General features: G+C 41.3%; 3 protein-coding genes across 3 annotated transcripts; all 3 read right to left on the reverse strand.

Annotated features, from left to right (window-relative positions):
• Nucleotides 1–4,725: 4,725 nt before the first annotated feature.
• On the reverse strand, nt 4,726–5,382 carry LOC133844230 (uncharacterized). Its single transcript, XM_062278143.1, has 2 exons — nt 4,991–5,382; nt 4,726–4,849 (listed from the first exon to the last, which is right to left on the reverse strand). Exons 1-2 carry the CDS (start codon nt 5,348–5,350, stop codon nt 4,733–4,735), a joined length of 477 nt encoding a protein of 158 aa, XP_062134127.1. The 5' UTR covers nt 5,351–5,382; the 3' UTR covers nt 4,726–4,732.
• Nucleotides 5,383–5,429: 47 nt separating this feature from the next.
• LOC133839972 (uncharacterized) lies at nt 5,430–7,665 on the reverse strand. Its single transcript, XM_062271625.1, has 2 exons — nt 6,591–7,665; nt 5,430–6,385 (listed from the first exon to the last, which is right to left on the reverse strand). The coding sequence occupies exons 1-2, from the start codon at nt 7,663–7,665 to the stop codon at nt 5,430–5,432; spliced, it is 2,031 nt and encodes a 676-aa protein (XP_062127609.1).
• A 3,597-nt stretch (nt 7,666–11,262) lies between these two features.
• Nucleotides 11,263–16,911, reverse strand: LOC133844702 (paired box pox-neuro protein). The gene is made up of 4 exons (XM_062278802.1): nt 16,503–16,911; nt 15,165–15,305; nt 15,007–15,086; nt 11,263–12,802 (listed from the first exon to the last, which is right to left on the reverse strand). Exons 1-4 carry the CDS (start codon nt 16,513–16,515, stop codon nt 11,585–11,587), a joined length of 1,452 nt encoding a protein of 483 aa, XP_062134786.1. The 5' UTR covers nt 16,516–16,911; the 3' UTR covers nt 11,263–11,584.
• Between the last annotated feature and the right edge of the window lie 1,029 nt (nt 16,912–17,940).

Below are 17,940 nucleotides of genomic sequence, written 5' to 3' on the forward strand. Positions count from 1 at the left end.
CAGTGCCATACGAGCATAACAGAACCATTTTGAGCGCAACATTCTGCATCAACGCTTTTATGGGATATTTTTACATACCTAACATCTTCCGTCATCTGGGAAATTTAATTTCCTAAATATACCAAATTACAGAATGGTTTGCGATCTAGATACGTATTCCCCAATAAAGGTTTATGAATCGGATAAAAGGAACATTTGGTAGCTGACCTAGCTAAAGAGAATTCCATAGCAGGCAGCTTACATTTGCGAATGTTCGCCACCAAACTAACTGCTGCAGTCCAATTGGAATTTTATTGAGGTGGATTTCGTTGGAACTCATGGAGTGGATTTTATTGCAGGAGATTGTTTATATCCGCCAGCTTACGATTGCTAAGCTGCCCTGTGATTGAAAGCTAATGGCTATAAATGTGAGAGCGCCATCTTGCGGTCATTGTAGCCAAAGTGGATTCTATGGGAATGTATTCCATCATATGCGGTAAATTTGATTAAGGCGCAATGAGCGTTTACTGACTCCCTGACGCCACATTAACCCTTGAAACGCATTTAGCGTGTGCACATTAAACTGTTTTTCGCGACTGGCGAATTAAAATTTTAATAATTAAGTTGTAGGAAAATTACCATTTCAGGTTTAGCTATTATAAATGTTTAATTATTCAGATGCGCGACTTATGATCTAGAATATATGAACTTCTGATTCTACTGTGTGATATTTGCAATGGCTAATTGTAGCCTGTTCACTCAATTTATGTCGTATGTGAATACATATGATGAGCACGTGCCCCTTTTCATCAAACATCATGATAAGTAGAGTGCAAACAATTTGACAATTTAATGTAGCGGCATCAGAAGCAACAACCACAAAACTGACCGCGAGACGTGGCAAGGTGAGAGACGAGGGAAAACGGTACTCGAGAGTTCGCTGACAACATTAGCCAGGACAAAACAGCGAGTGAGGGAGCGAAGTCTATAATTATAATTCCATTACCATTACCAAGGCGAAGGAGGCGCGAATGTGCAACCAGCATCGGCGCAGGACACATGAAAAAAAGACAACGAAACAACAAAAAACAAAACAGAGAGCCAACGAAAATTAACAAAGTGCGATTTGAAAGGTGCAGCAGGAGAAACGTTGCGTATCCTGCAGATCCTGCAGTCATGTCAAAGACAATTCGAGTGGCGTAATTGCTGAAGGAGCGAACAAGCTAATGATGGGCACTTGAGCACTTGTGCCACGACAACCAAGACAACCAAGACAGCCAGGACACCAAGGACAATGCAGGCAGCAAGCAGCAGTTGATGCCTGCACTCCGCAGCTAATGTGAGCGCGCGCGACAAGTGAACCCAGGAACCTGAGCAGGTGAATCAGTTTGCTTGCCCCTCCACTCGGATGCGGAAGTATGCATTTTTCGTTTGATTTTTGACGAATTACTCACTGGCAGTAGTCGTTGTCCCCCCTCTCCTCTGACTCTTATCTATACATATTCTTTATGCTCTCATTCGTCCTACTTTCAACTAGAAGCACGCCCCGCAGCTGCAATCAGCTTGAAATCGATTTGCATTGGTTAAACCCCCATCATCAAATAGGTTGCTTCATTATAAAAAGTATTTAAATTCCTGGAATAACATCCTATCGAAAAACAAATAGAAACACACTCTTTTTAATTTGCTAAGCTACAGATAGTAAACTACAGAGGGTAAAAAAATATAACAAAGTTTTTACTTTCCTTTAATCGTATTTTCCTTAAATATATGAATTATTTAAATTATTTATTTATTAGTTGAGTTTGTGAAATAGTATTCTAATGAAAAACATATTGAGTACGTATTTTTTTTTATATTTAAATAATGTAATATATGGATCTAAAGATAGTCAACAAAATTGCAACGGATTTTGTACTTTTTTTAATCGCATTTTACTTAAATTTATTATGTCCTTATATTCTATAGTAGTAATACATAATTCTGAATGGGAACACTCGGTAAAAAAAATAAAAAGGATCTCGCTGATTTTATTATCTGAATTAAACTTGTTATTTGTCGTCAAAAAGTATTAAAAATGTAAAAATCAAATTAATTGATCACGGACCATTAAAATAATCTCAATTAATTTAATTAAGAAAAATGAGCAGACTCAAGAAATTTATTGATCATTCATAATTTATAATATCAATTACTTAAAGCTTGTAAAAGAGCATTCAAACAAAAATAAAAATTTAATGAGCGTCTGTCAAAAAAAATAAAATGAATTTGGTAGCTGATGATGATTTAAGTAAACGCGTATTTTTATAAAATAAAACAAGAAATAATATTTATAATTAACAGTTAAATATTTTATAGTAGAAAGAAATTAAAGATGGGGAAAAACAAAAATTTTAATTAAAATAAATACGAACATGAAGATCAAATTTATTATAATTTTCACATGAAAAAGTTGAATTCCATATTAAAAAGTAAAAACTAATTTTTATCTAATTTCAACAAATTGATTGAAGCTTAAAATTAAATAATAAAATAAAAATAAGAGAATAAAGTAAAGCAGAATAAAAATAAAAGAAAGATAATGAAACACTTAAAACTTAAATGATATTTTAAGAACTTTTACTTCCTCGAATTCAGTGGAACCAATAACATCGAAACGAATCAAAGTGCTGAGTGAGCTGGCGCTACGTAAAGAACAAGTAAATTTATCATGGCTATAAGAATGCAATCCCCAATCCCGAGCCCGAATCCGAATCTGAATCCGACACAGAAGAAGCACCCAAAAGTCGTCAACTCAATGGGCAGCTGATCAAAGTGCTCAGCACAGCGATATCAATGTCCATGTCGAAGAAGGCACACACACTACACACACAGCACAGCACAACATGAGTGAGTAAGTGCAACACAACAATACTCATCGTGTGCCGTGTGGCGTTGACTGTTGTTGTAAAGTTGTTAACTGTTTTTATTGCCACACAGTCGCCTACTGACTTTGATTATATGCCAGGTCATTCACTTGACGTTCAATGCAGACTCAGTCTCCCAACATCAGTCTCATCTCAGCAGCGTTTGAAATTTTATTTATGTTATGTTACTACTTCTTTTTAGTTTTGGCAGATTTAAAGGAAATTCACAAATGAATTTCGAATGAGTTTCCGCCGATCGATCAACTCGCAACTCACACTCGAATTTGTATTTGAATTTGTTGTGATTGTGGAACTCATGGGAGCGATGATCACAGGCAACAACAATAAAACCTAATTATGTAAATGTCACAGTTGGACAATATTTTGGGGATTGCTACTGTTTTGTGATTTGTTGTCTCTTGGCTCGTTCAATTCCCCATTATGCGATCGATTCATCGATGCGACGATTCACAGTTTTAGGTTTTTAATGTTGTCCGATGCCCAACAGAGCTACCGACCGACCGATCGACCTGTGGAAAGCAGGAAAACATTTTAATTTTTATTGCTCTCTCAACCTGTTGTCGAGCGTTTTAAATGAGAACATAACTGCTTCTGTTGCCGGTTCTCGGTTGTCGATTGTCGGTTTGCCGGTTGCCTTTTGCCTTTTGCCGGTCCGGGTTGTTAGGTTCTCAATTCTCGGTTCTCTTGGCTGTCAGGCTGGCTGCTCACTTACTCCGGCGACTGCTAATTAACCCTTTTCTCCCGCTTGTTGGCTTCGTCGCTTTTTACGGTTTAATTGTGAGCACAACGGTCGGCGTTAGCCGCAAGAAACACAAACACAAACACAAACACACACGCAACACTAAACACAAAACAGAGAAATCAATCTCGATGCTGTATGTTGACAACTCATCGCAAAAGGTCCCATGATCACGAGTTCAAGTCCGGTCGGATGCATTAAGTCTGTGTAGTCTTTAAGAAATTGACCATAAAAAATTGCTTTATTTTACAAGGGCAGCGCGCTGCATAAAAAATTAAGTAGACACAAACAACATCTTTACTCCACTCCAGATTGCCACAGAGAAAATGTCACCCGAAATGTCAAAAGGTAAGAAGAGAAAATCCAAGAAAAGTCACTTAGTGCATTGGGCCAACGTGTCACGCCTTCGAAAGCGGAAGTCAACAAGTCTATTAAGTGTGCTCTATTACCAAATTAACTTTTTAACAAGTGCAGTAAAAAGTAAAAGATATGTTATATGAATTCTATGGTTAAAATTTCAATAATGTATATATTTTGTTGTAATATATTAAATTTTGTATTTAATACTACGTTTAATATAAAATAGAGTACTGACTGCTGGCTCCTTCAACTCCGTTTACATATTTATGTTTTCTTTATTTAGTTTAGGTAACCTTATAGTTATCTAAGTAAATTTAATACTATTGTTGACTTAATAAAACACAATTAATTGAACCAAATTAACTGTGAGATAATTAACTGCTACCATATTATTTTGGTTATAAAAGCAGTCAGACATTATTTATGAGTTGCGAATTTCAATCGATGTTCTTCAACTATTTAAATTTTGAATTGAAGCACAATATATGCCCATCACTTTATGTTATTCCCATCACAATTGCTGTTATTATCTTATAAATATCAAATGGAAATGCTGTAAACATTCTCTTTTCTCTCAATTAAAATACAAACAAATTGAAAATCTTCATTCAACATTTCAAAACATTTTTATTAAATAATTTTGTTTGCAATCCAAATTAAAACCATAAAAATGTAGTATTAAGTCACATTAAAAGATGCAACTCCTTTATTTATTTATTAGGTGGCACTACAACCCATTTCGGGTTTTGGCCGACCTCAGCGTCTCCCTCCAGGCGCCTCTGCTCTTCGCGCGCCTCCTCCAATTGGAAATTCCCAGCAGATTAAGGTCCTGCTCTACTTGGTCCTTCCAACGAAGATTTGGTCGTCCCCTTCGTCGTCGCCCGTAGTCGACTCTCGCTTCGAATACCTTCTGAGCTGGAGATTCTTCATCCATACGCACAACGTGTCCGAGCCAGCGCAGACGTTGTATCGTGATGCGCCGGACCACGTCCACGTCGTCGTACAACTCGTACAGCTCGTGGTTCATCCGAATGCGAAAGTCGTCCCCAATCCGAACGGGACCGAAGATCTTGCGAAGAATTTTCCTCTCGAACACTCCAAGCGCTGCTGCATCTGTCATTGACACTACCCATGCTTCTGCGCCATATAAGAGCACGGGTAGTATGAGTGTCTTGTAGAGTGCTAATTTTGTTCGGCGAGAGAGGTCTCTATTGCACATTTGCCTACTCAGACCAAAGTAGCACCTATTGGCAAGTGTGATTCTTCGCTTGATCTCCAGGCTGACGTCATTTTTGGTGTTGATGGCAGTGCCAAGGTATGTGAACTCCTTGACCACTTCGAACATATAGTTGTCTGCTACCACCTGGGAGTCTAGTCGCCGCGCCTCCTGCTTGTCGACAGCATATACTTCGTCTTGCCCTCGTTTACCGCCAAACCCACTTTTGCTGACTCTTTTCGATAGCGGAAAATGCAGCAGTGACATCACGCTTGCTGCGGCCAATGATGTCAATATCATCCGCGTAAGCAAGGAGCTGGACACTTTTATAAAATATAGTGCCAGCACGATGCACACCGGCTTTCCGCAAGACCCCTTCCATCACAAAGTTGAAGAGGTTGCACGACAGGGGGTCGCCTTGTCTGAAACCTCGAACGGTATTGAAAGGTTCGGAGAGGTTCGTTCCTACCTTGACAGAGCTGATGGTGCTGCTCAATGTCATCCTGCAAAGACGTATCAGCTTTGCAGGAATACCGAACTCAGACATGGTGGCATATAGGCGTTCTCGTGTCGGACTATCGAATGCAGCTTTGTAATCGACAAAGAGATGATGTGTGTCAATTCCATTTTCGTGGGTTTTCTCCAGGATTTGGCGCAATGTGAAGATCTGGTCTATGGTGGATTTGCCAGGTCTGAAGCCGCACTGATAAGGTCCGATCAGTGTGCTGGTATACGGCTTCAGTCGTTCACATATTACGCTCGATAGGACCTTATATGAGATGGCAATCAGGCTAATTCCCCGGTAGTTGGTGCATATCGTCGGGTCGCCTTTCTTCAGCACAGGACAAAGGACGCTGAGATTCCAATCGTTGGGCATGCTTTCCTCTAGCCATATTCTGCAGAAGAGCTGATGCATGCACCTTATCAGCTCTTCGCCGCCGGCCTTAAACAACTCTGCAGGCAGTCCATCAGCACCGGCTGCTTTGTTGTTTTTGAGTCGCATAATAGCAACTCGGACCTCGTCATGGCTAGGTAGTGGTATATCCACATTGTCGTTGATTGGTGGTATCGGGTTGCTTCCTCCAATGGCGGGATTGGTGCCGTCATCGCCTGCTAGCAGCTTGGAGAAATGCGCCCTCCATAACCTCAGCGTGCACTGCGTATCTGTAACCAGAATCCGTTTTCATCTCGACAGTTAGATGCTCCGGTCTTGAAACCATGTGTCAGACGGTTGACTTGTTGGTAAAATTTTCGAGCATCATTTCTGTCCTGCAACACCTCGAGTTCCTCGCACTCTCGCTTTTCTTTCTCCCGTTTTTTCCGTCTAAAAGCCGCCTCTCTTCCTTCCTTTTCTCCCTGTAACGTTCACACGTAGCTCGCGTTGCGCCAGACTGCAGCGTTCTTCTGTAGGCGGCGTTTTTTGCCGCAGCTGCGACGCGACACTCCTCGTCATACCATTGGTTCCGTGTGGGTGGGCGCTTGAACCCAATGGCTGTTTCAGCGGCAGCTCGCATGGAGTGGGATATGTGCGCCCAGAGTCCGCCGGCGTCAACAGGAAGAGGGGTTGGTTGGTGGAGCAGTTCCGAGAGGTGAGTGGAGTAGGCTGTTGCTGTCCGTTGCGATCGCAGCCTAGTGACGTCAAGCTTTCGTTGCGTGATGGGGCGTACGTTTTTCGCTCGGCTTAGCCGCATGCGTATCTTGGCTGCGACAAGATAGTGGTCCGAGTCTATGTTGACTCCACGGAACGTACGCACGTCCATCACGCTTGAGGCATGCCTTCCGTCTATCACAACATGATCAATCTGGTTGCGCGTTTTCTGATCAGGGGACAGCCATGTTGCCTTGTGGATGTCGAGGTGCCGAAATCTGGTGCTACTCACTACCATGTTTCGCGCCGCGGCGAAGTCAATCAGCCTGAAACCGTTGTTCGAGGTGGTCTCGTGGAGGCTGAATTTACCGACGGTGCGGTCAAAGATGCGTTCGCGCCCAACCTTTGCGTTGAAGTCCCCGAGGATGATCTTCACGTCGTGGTTTGGGCAGCGGTCGTATGTGTCCTCGAGTCTCGCGTAGAATGCATCCTTAGCAGCATCATCCTTCTCCTCCGTCGGGGCGTGCGCGCAAATTATGCTAAGATTAAAAAATCTAGCTTTGACGCGGATTGTAGCCAGCCGTTCACTCACTGGGGTGAAATTGTAGACGTGGTGGCGAAGTCTCCGGCTTACTACAAATCCGCATCCAAATTCGCGCCTCTCCGCATGGCAGCTGTAATAAATATCACAGTTTGCTCGCTTGGAACAACCTTGTCCTGTCCATCTCATTTCCTGGATGGCGGTAATGTCAGCCTTTAATTTCTCGAGGGCATCCGCCAGTTGGATAGAGGCACCTTCCCAATTAAGGGTTCGGACATTCCAGGTGCATATCCTTAAATCGTAGTCCTTTTTCATTTTGCGGTGGTCGTCAACATAAGGGGGGATCCTTTCCGAGGCTTTCGCTTTGGTTTTCCTTGGGCTTCTTTTTTCCGAGGCGGGTTCCAAACCCTGCGCTCAACCATTTACCGTCCGGATGACTCGCTGCACACATTAGCTCGCTATCTAGCGGATGCTAAGATAGCTACCCAGGAGGTGCCACGAGGAGGCTGTGTGTCAACTTGCAATCATTCGTAGACAGAGATCGCACTGGCGGCCACCAAGTTGACCGCAATCAGAAACTTTACTCTGTACGAATGAAAGCCATCCCATGCAACTCCTACAATTAATATTTTTGTGCTGGAATATTTTACAGAATAACTGACAGCACATGTCGAAATGTACAATTAACTCTTAATTGATTTGGATTACATTATTGGCAAATGAGAATCACAGAATCGTCGTTGGGCAACGATTGATTGAATTCCGCGGTTTAAATGTGCATTGTCAAACATTTCGATCTGCTAATCGCGTAAAACATAACACCATTACCGCCATAAAATAAATTTTCTGCCATAATATCTGTCGCATCGCATTGCGGCCAAACGATGCTCCACAACGATGCACTGCAAGAAATGTTTTGCGAAGGGAAAGGGAAGGGATCTGTGGATCTGTGCACAATTCGCTGCTCAGCGCATCTTGTCCGATGTCCAACAAGATTTTGATTTATGCCAAAAACGCGTTGAGGCCGCGGACGCAAAAACCAAAACACAAATCAAACGCAAACAGCGCGACGGAACATTGCAAACAGTCCAATCGCTGGTGAGAGCAAGCTCAGCTCCTTTCCATCTAAAGCAGCAGCATCATCTGTATCTGTATCTCTCTACATGTATCTGTATCTGCAGCTGTAGCTGTATCTGTATCTGCTGTTGAGCGTTATAAAAACCTCAAAACGAGCGCGAAATCCAAATGCTCAGCAACGTGCAAGCGTTGCTTTTTTGTCGCGCAAAATCTTCTGCCAAGGCGTTGCAAAAAACGCCTTCGATCGGAAATCGCAGCGGAGATCGAATTGCGAAGATCGGGACGGATCCTGGACCCGATCGCGCACTGTCTGTCTCGACTATGCCCAGCTCATTGATATTTCGAACGCGAGCGTATAAAAATATTCTGTTGTCCCGATGTGGCCTGGCCCAAAAGTGTCGCCCCCAAAGCTTATGATCGAAGACGATCGCAGCGATCGCAACGATCGCAACGATTGCGACGATCTTTCGTTCAGCATTCAACGTTCAACAACATTATGTGCGCAATCAGTAACCGCCCAAAGCAGCAACTTTTTGCCAAAGCATCCAGCCTGTCAGTCATAGTCATGCCTGGACATTCCTGGCACTGGCCACGATCCGGCTCTTGACTCTGCTCTACTCTACTGCTCTACTCCTGCTCCTTCTCCTTCTCTATCCCTCTACCACAATTGCTGGTTGGAAAGCCTTCACACTGTACGGCATTCCTGATCAGCATCAGCCACAGAAACATCAACAGCAAAGACAGAAGTTTTCTTGTGCGCATCTTCAACGCCTTTTAGCTTTGTTTATGAAGTGCAATGTCCCTTACGGCTCCACACTCCGCACGTGATACAATTATGGCAGCTTTTTTACTAATTTTCAGCTTCCTATTTCGACAGTAAACGTCTCTCTCTTTTTTTGTTGCCCCACTTGAGCTGCGAATTGTACGTTTTTCGCATATATTTCGCATTTGAGTTTTTGGCACGGTTCGTGCCTTGATTTGCTCTTTTATATTTAGAGAGCTTGCTCAAAAGTTTCTTTAATCAAATTCATTTTACTGTTTTAGCTATAGATTGTATTTATGATTCTATCAAAATAATGACTAATTCTTTTATTTTCATAAATGGAATTCAATATTATGACAAGAAATAAATCATGAAATAAATATCTAAGAATAATTCTAAACATCATTAAATGAAATTATTAATAACTATGATGAATTGACTTTATATTGCCATTGTTTTAAATCTGCATTTGCAGCATTATAATCTACATAAATTCTCATTCATTTCAAGCACTACTTACTTTACTTTTAAGCAAACTCACTACGCAGTTAATTGCTTTTCCTTGAACACAGTTAAGCCAACGAAAACAAAAAACGCTGCTAGAGTTATCTAAGACACACTGATTTATTGCCATCATATTTAGAGTAGTCAAGAAAGCTGTCCATCCTGAGAAAGTTAACTTCTGGCTCCTCCTGTCGGTGTCGCTATCGATGTCGATTCAAATGGTGGCAATTCACAAACTCAGCACTCGTTGAGGTGTCTGCACACTCGTCCCTGGCGGCAAGCCCGTGATCTGTCCGCTCTTCTCTGTTTATGAATTCTGTGCACATTGCTGCCACACCAAATCACACCACACCACATCACACAACACCACAGCAAGACGCGTCAATTCCAATTCCAATAGCAATTCCATTGCCATTGTCGCCTTGACTTGTTTGCAACGCCAATGCAACGCATAGTGGGTCGAAATGGAGTTTTATTGCACAAAATTTGATTACCTTATGCTCAACACTTCATCAATATTTAGTGTTTGTTCGAAAATTAAATTCATAGATTTCATTTCACTCAGGTATTGAAAATAAGTAATTATAAGAAGTAATTAAAATTATATGAATTTATGTGAATACTTTTAAAGTTGCATTGTAAGTTGTTTGATTTGAATCATTATCTTTGAATTGCATATAATAGAAATAATTACTATGTTCATAAAATGGCTGCCATGAAGCCTTAAATTTGATTCAATGTTGATGTGTTGTCGTAAACAAAAAACGAGTTTCTTTGCTATATAGTTAAAATAAATAAATAATAAAACAATTTTGCTTAAAGACAATATTTGAAAATAAAGAACTGCATTTAACTGTTAGATGATACGTATAATGTATAAAAATAATTTATGTACGATGTTAGCTTTACTTGCTCTACTTTGAATCCCCAAAGTGAAAGGAAGCTATATGATTTAGTTATCAAATAAAATAATAATCAAAATTGTTAAAATACAAATTCATCAAAACTACTAAATTACATCGAATTGTCCAATTTATTTTAAAGAAGTTTAATATAACGCTAATTAATGTATATATTTTATAATTTTGTAAGCATTAAGTATACGCAACGTAGTCCGGCATTAAAATATTTGTACTGCATTAAGTGCTAAAGTACAAATTGTTGAATTCCATAATTGATGCATTCAAAATTGCGCGACAATTGACTGCTGGACCACAGTGTCGGACAATCCACAGATGGGAGATGGAAAATGGAGGAGCTGAAGGTGAAGTCAAGGGAGGAGGGGAAGCGGTCGGCTGCCACCGCGGGCGATCGATAGTTATGGTCGTGTCAGACATCCTGTAATTTTGCACTTTGCAGCGCATTGTTGCAGCCAATTGCTGTTGCTGGCAACTTGTTGACACTTCATTGGCGTGCAAGTTAATTAAAGAGCGCCTCCAACTGCCACAGCAACAGCAACAGCAATTGCAACTGCAACTGCAACTGAAAGACAAAACAGGTCGGGGACCACACGAAGACCAGTTAACACACAGCCAGACAAAATAACAACCAGAAAAAGGAGTACGAGTACTTATGCGCACTTTATTTAAAATATTCAAGTACGATACGATATAATTAAAACAGCATTTACTTATATTATTTACATGCTTGCATACAATTGCGACTACTTTGTTGAATAAATGTTTATAGTAAACTTATAATTACTTATGTAGCTGCTTGACAATGAAATACATTTTGTAAGTAAAGTAATAGCTTCTCAAATGATGCAAGTAAAGAGTTTACATATTTCTAACTAGCATTATTCTTTTTTTTTTGTTTACGAATAGTTATCACGATTATATGGGGACAAAGCTAAGGAAGGGGAGAGAGAGAGACAAAGAGTGACTTAAGTTAATTAACTACCTCCACACTGCAATCCTCCTCGATGTCCACAACATTCAGCTGCGGCTTTGCGTCGCTACTCAAAGCATTGGCCGCATCCTCCGAGCTGTTCGAGCTGCTGTTGCTGCTGTTGCTGTGACTCTCACACGAACTGGAACTGGAACTCGAACTTATGCTATCCAGATTATCACGCTTGGCTGTGGCTCCCTCAAGACTCGCCTCGCTGCTCAGACGCAGCCGCTTATCGGGCTTCTTCAACAGCTCCTCAATGGAATACGGATTCCTCTTGCGACTATTGTTGTTGTTGTTGTTGTTAGTGTTGTTGTTATTGTTGGTGGTGTTGCTCAAAGTGTCGTTGATGCTGGCGCTAGTCGAGATCAATGACAACGCTGTCGGCGACGATTTGCCCGAATCGCAATCACTCAACGGATCGCCCATTGCGCATGGTTTGGTCAAATCAATGGAACTCTCCGATTTGGTGAAACCGCCGCCACTCATCGAATGATTGCCCGCTGCTGCCGCTGCCACTGCCGCAATGTTGGCTGCCCCATGTGGCAAATAGTTGCCGGCATAAGGCAAGAACTGACCCCCTGTGGCAGCCGCTGCCTGGGCAGCCTGCATGTGTGCCTGGGTGTAATAGAGGAGGGAGGGATTCCACAGCCAGTGCTTGTGCAGTGCCGAGTAGCTGAGATCCAAGCCACCCAGTTGGCTGGACACAGCGCCAGTCAGCGCATGACTGTGACCAGCATTCCCGTGACTAGGTAAGAGCTTCGGTCCCGCTGCTGCTGCTGCTGCTGCCGAGGATGATGATGATGAAGGCGATGCCGGTGGTTTGCTGTAGCGTGAGGCTGATCCGGCCAACGACGATGTGGACGACGTTGTGGCTGATGTGGGCGTTGCTCGTTGCATTGCACCTGCCACCGCATTGCCACCACCGCCTGCCGCATAGAGTTGCGACGGTGTGGCATAATCACTGTGATGAGCTGCTGCCGCTGCCGCCGCCGCTGCTGCTGCCGCTGCTGCAGCGTTCTGTTGGCTGGAAGTCATCTCATCGGTCCACAGGCCACTGTTGCGCAATATGCGATTGATAGAGCTAATCGAGGGCACGGAGCTCTGATCACAAACGCGTTGCTGCTGCAGCTGCTCGCGTATTTCCCAGGCAAACATGCTGCTGTTCTCCTCCTTCAGACGTATGATCTTCTTCACCACCGTGGGCGTGGCCACTTGCTGCAAGTAAAAAAAAGCGAAATTGTGTTGTTGCATTCTCTGGATTTTATAGACATTAATTGCCGTGAAATTCAATTGCGAAACGCAGACAAAAAAAACTACATAAAAATTTATTACAGAATTTTAGCAAGGGTCTCTAAAGTCACGCCCACTGCGCCAGTGCTTTATAGCAACCGATTTCTATCGAGCGATTTTTGAGCAATATGTTAATTTACACAGCGATTTCCCTTGCTCCCCTCACTCAGATGCCGTGTCCTGCCTGCTCCACGTGTGCTCACGTGTGACGTGTGACGCGGCAATTCATTAAAAATTCATAAATACTTGTACGTATGTTTCATAGTCGAGGAGGCGGGGCGAGGCGGGAAGTGTGGAAGGAGAGCGCGTTCAAGTCCGCATTTACATCACAGATCTTATCGCGCCATCTACACGAACGCGCTTTGTCCGCCAGCCAACAACTAACCCCTGCTTTGCCCACTGTAACTGTTACCCCCAGTCTATGGACTACTCTCCCCACCACTCACCCGAGCACTCACCACTCGACGTCCCCAGAGCGGCGGCACTTCTACACATATTAGTGTATATATATTGACCCGGCGTAGGTGTTAAATGCACGTTTTGTTTGAGCAAGTGCAGGCAGTTATTGAATCACCCCGACATAAAAAAATAAAAAAACAACAACAACAAAAAAAGAGGAGGCGACTCTGAGGTGGAGTAATCACTGCTACACTGGGTGGGCCCAGCAAAGAGCAGACGCGACGGCAAACAATGCACCTGAATTTGTACATCAACTACGAGTGCACACCGAGAAAAATAATCAATCGATTTAATCGATTCGTTGTCAAAGAAAATACTTAACATTGGCACAAATGATATTGATCAAAGTATTAATAAGCTAAATGTTCAATCTATTTGATTTGAATACAAATTTTTGTTGATAAATAAAATTGATAAATTTATTTTGATATTGTGATTTTTTTGTGTTGATACCAAAAATCTTGTTTAAAGTGATATAAAATTTGTTCAACAACAAAAATCTTGACTGTACTTTATTGTAATTCAAGTTCGACTTAATTATATCAACAAATAAACTTGCTTTGATCTTCCTAATTATATATTGTTTATCTATAATTGATTTAAATTTTGAAACGATGCATTTTTTATGGTAAAAAGTAAAATTAGAACATTTGATATATTTTTGCATTATTTTTTTGTGAGGCACATGGATGGGAAATAAATTTGTAAATTAAAAATCCTATTTATTGTATTTAAGATTCCAATTTTTTAGTGCTCAATGCAGGCATTAATCTTACTTTGTTCCTAAATCAAAATTTCTTAGCGAGTTATTCTCATATGTTTAAAGAACAAGAATTTCATTGAAAAATTTTTCTATTGTGAAGTTTTGGCAAACACATTCCCCTTACAAACTGCATATTATGTTTTCTACATTGTTTTATGTTTCGTTAAGTACATCTTGTACACTTGTGTTTATTTCATTTTTAAATAAAATGTAAATCAATTACCAAAAAGAGAAGCTTCCCTTTCGAACATATTTTTTTCTCTGTGTATCAGCACTAGTATTTACGGCTACTCACACCACTGTGCACCGTGATTCGCGCTTATCCTGCCAACAACTACTGTGTTATACTACACAATTACTATCGCAATCTTTACTGACGCGCTCGCATATTGTCGTCACTATCAGATTTGAATGGCCTCAAACTGCACGGTAAAGTCAACTATCAACCAGTAGCCAGTAGCTGATTGAGCGTGCGAAACTCTTCAGCTGACTAGAAATAAAACTATAGACGAGTTTTCCATCCATAAGAGACGTCAGGCAGCCGTGGTAACAGCAACAGCAACAGAAGCGTGCTGGCTTATCAACGGCAGTAAATGAGATTGATTTGTTGCGCTCTGCCCACGCCAATGTGTCTCCTCCACCTCCACCTCCACCTCCATCTCCACCTCCATCACCTTCTCTTCCTCCTTCGAAAACCTGTCATCCCAAAAGCACAAAACATAAAAAATATGTAAACTAGCTACTCTTTATCTTTGATACTTTATGGATTTACTGCTGTGCGTTTGATTTTTATACATATAATCGTTTGTTGATTTCACGGCGCACACACATATGCCCAAATCCCACGAAGCCCAATCAAAATCCCACTTCCACATCCTACATAGACTCTACTTTATATTGCACTCACCTTGGTCTTGCTGCCACCAATCGATCCCGGTCTTATGGAGCCCGTCTCGTAAAATCGCGTCAGAATTTTCGAAACGCAGCCTAGTCAAGAGTGGAGAAAGCAGAAAAGCCTTTCAAATAAATTCAATTCAATTTACAGTGCTTTTTTAGTTGACTTACCATGGGAGACCAGCAATTGACGCGATATATCGCAAGGCCTGACTCCGCACAGAGCCAAGTCAACGATGCGACGCCTCACACAGTCCGGCAGAGGACGCCCATTGACAAAGACTCCGCCCAACTGGTTGACACCCGCCTGACCTGCAACACAGAAGACAACATCGTATTAGATTCCAAATATTTCTTATTTAAATTCAGTTATTCGCAGTCGATGCGGGAATAGTCTCAAATTGTTATTTATAATTACTATTAATGTTGAACATGATGCACATTATATATTATATTATTCAATTTCATTTGGCTCTTTAGTCTCTCTTTGTTCTTTTAAATCAAAAAAATGGTTAACAAACATTTATTTTATAAATTTGGATCCCTACTTGTAAATCAAATATAAAAGTCAGTTTTGTAAGTTATGGAAAAGAATTTTTTTTTGCATGATAGTAATTAAATTGTAACACTTCTCTTGTGTTGCCGACAAAATGTAGAAACTTTTTATTTGAGCTTAGAAAGCAAATGTGGTGTTGAGTTCAATAAAAATATTGTGATAGAATAAAGTTTTAATTATAATCAAAGACATTCCTAAGATGTGCTAATCATTAGGCTTTTTTACACAATATATGTAGTAGCTTAATCAATAGCAAAAGCTGTCGGACAGGTGGAAAGACATGGATCTCATTTTATAAGTCTGTCTCGCATTTTTCAGGATATAATTCTAAATAGAATAAAATAAATATAATAACACGCAACATTCCTAACTATAATCATTATTGTAAAATCGTTGAGAAATGAATGTGTAAACGCAATAAGTTCTGTCTAAAGATGATTCTTAGTGGAACGCTTTCTACGCTAAAAGAAATACTATGGTATATTCAATTAGCACAACTCCTGCTTATGCCAATTCGTTTTCGTTTTGCCATAAAATTGGGAAGGAGTCTTTCAATACGCTCGATTAGTGTGTGTGAAACACTCATGCACTAATATTGCCTGGGACTACTAGTCGTATTATTAATAACCGCAATAACTTGTGCACACTCTTAAACTACTGCCGAGGGCATCTCTTGCAGTCGAATGAGTACGAATTTAATGAAGTGCGAATTTTATGTTCAGTTGTTTCTCTTTGCTGCTCGGGGAGCGGGGGGAAAGAGCATAGCGCCTAAAGGCCGAAAGGGCTGTGATTAGTTTTTAGAGACGGATCGCGATTATCACCAGTTAAATGAGTTTAGTTTTTGTTTTTGGTTTTTTTTTCGGTTTTTCTATTTGTCCATTTGTTTGAGTGGTGTGGCGATCGCATCGAAGTCGCGCGCACACTTTCAGCTCATTAGCTGACCCAAAACTCACCTGTATGTGGCATGGCTTGAAATCCGACAGCAAAGTGAATCGCCTGCGTAAACTATGTGATATTGGTTTTGGTTTAAAGTTTTGCTTAATCGTCGAATTTTAATCAAATTTGAAGAACGCCATAAAACCACGCGAGTCGTTGTTGCCTGCTGTTGCTGCTGCTGCTGTTGTTGATGTTGATGTTGATGTTGACGTTGATGTTGATGTTAATGTTGCTGCTGTTCGTTGTTGCTGCTGTTGATGTTTGCTGTTACTGCAGTTGATGGATTGTATGTGTTTGTGGATGCCAAGATGCCAAGAGACGTTCTCTCCCGTCCGAGTTGGTAGCTGGGGAGATGGTTTTGGTCTTTTTTACGGCTTCCACGAAATCTCTGCGCACGCTCTTCAAGCCGGGGAATCAGATCGGTAAAAAAAACCTAGTAAGGAAAATACATAAAACTTAATTATTTCATAAAACTAGCAAGGCACCAGCAGCAGCAGCAGCCACTAAAGACAATGCTTATATTGGTTGTACGATGTAGTACTACTAGTTTCAAGATATTTGGCGTTCAAGGTTTTTTAATGTTCAGTGGTTTATGTGCGCAGAGCTGAGCTGAGCTGAGCTGAGCTGGGCCCAAATGTCCCGTGTGTGCCTCGGTTATTGTTGTTGTATCTCAAATTAGCTGCTTATCAGGCACATTCTTGGCGCAGCGTGAACTGGCCCATTATCACAGCACTGGAATAGGGACCACAACTTAAGCATTGCCCGTTGCATGTTGAAGTGAGCGAAGTCAAGCCAACAAAATATGCAAATGCCTAAACTGGGCGAGCAATTAAAATAAATTTTGGCCAATTGGTCATTTGGTTAAAAACATACCAAAAATATGCAAATGCTTAAGCTCGAGTCAACGCGACGACAGCAGCTAGAGCGCACCCCCAGCTACGGTTTCCGTTTCCTGTCATTAGAATGAATGGGCCGGCAGTTTAACAGGTACTCCTTTGTAAACCTGTCGCCGGCCTGTCAAAGGCATGAAAACGCGCACCGAAGCACCGTATAAATCAAGGAAAAAAAACCCTTATTGCGTAGCTCTAAAGTCACTCTCACTCTCTCTCTCTCCTCTCTCCAGCTCTATGCACTTTGTCATGGCCATGTTATTATGGAATTCTCATTAGATTTAATTACCCCGAGTCCTTAGGATTTGACTTTTCGGTTAGTTTTCAGCTCGTAAAATCCCAAAAAACAAAAAAAATAAATAAATAAATACGCGTGTGGAGTGCAGCGCTGCTTTTCCAAGGCACGAAATTAAGTTGTTTTTTGTATTTTTTGCTCTGCTTTGTTTTTATTTGGGATTTGAATTTAGTTGTGGGGCAACTCGTGGCAGCCGTTAAGGTCATTAAGTGCCACTGACTTATACCCACATTAAGCAGCGATAAAATTTGTTAGCTAAACTCTTTCTTC

The sequence above is a fragment of the Drosophila sulfurigaster genome, chromosome 3 (genome assembly GCF_023558435.1).
Source record: "Drosophila sulfurigaster albostrigata strain 15112-1811.04 chromosome 3, ASM2355843v2, whole genome shotgun sequence".
Lineage (NCBI taxonomy): Eukaryota > Metazoa > Arthropoda > Insecta > Diptera > Drosophilidae > Drosophila > Drosophila sulfurigaster.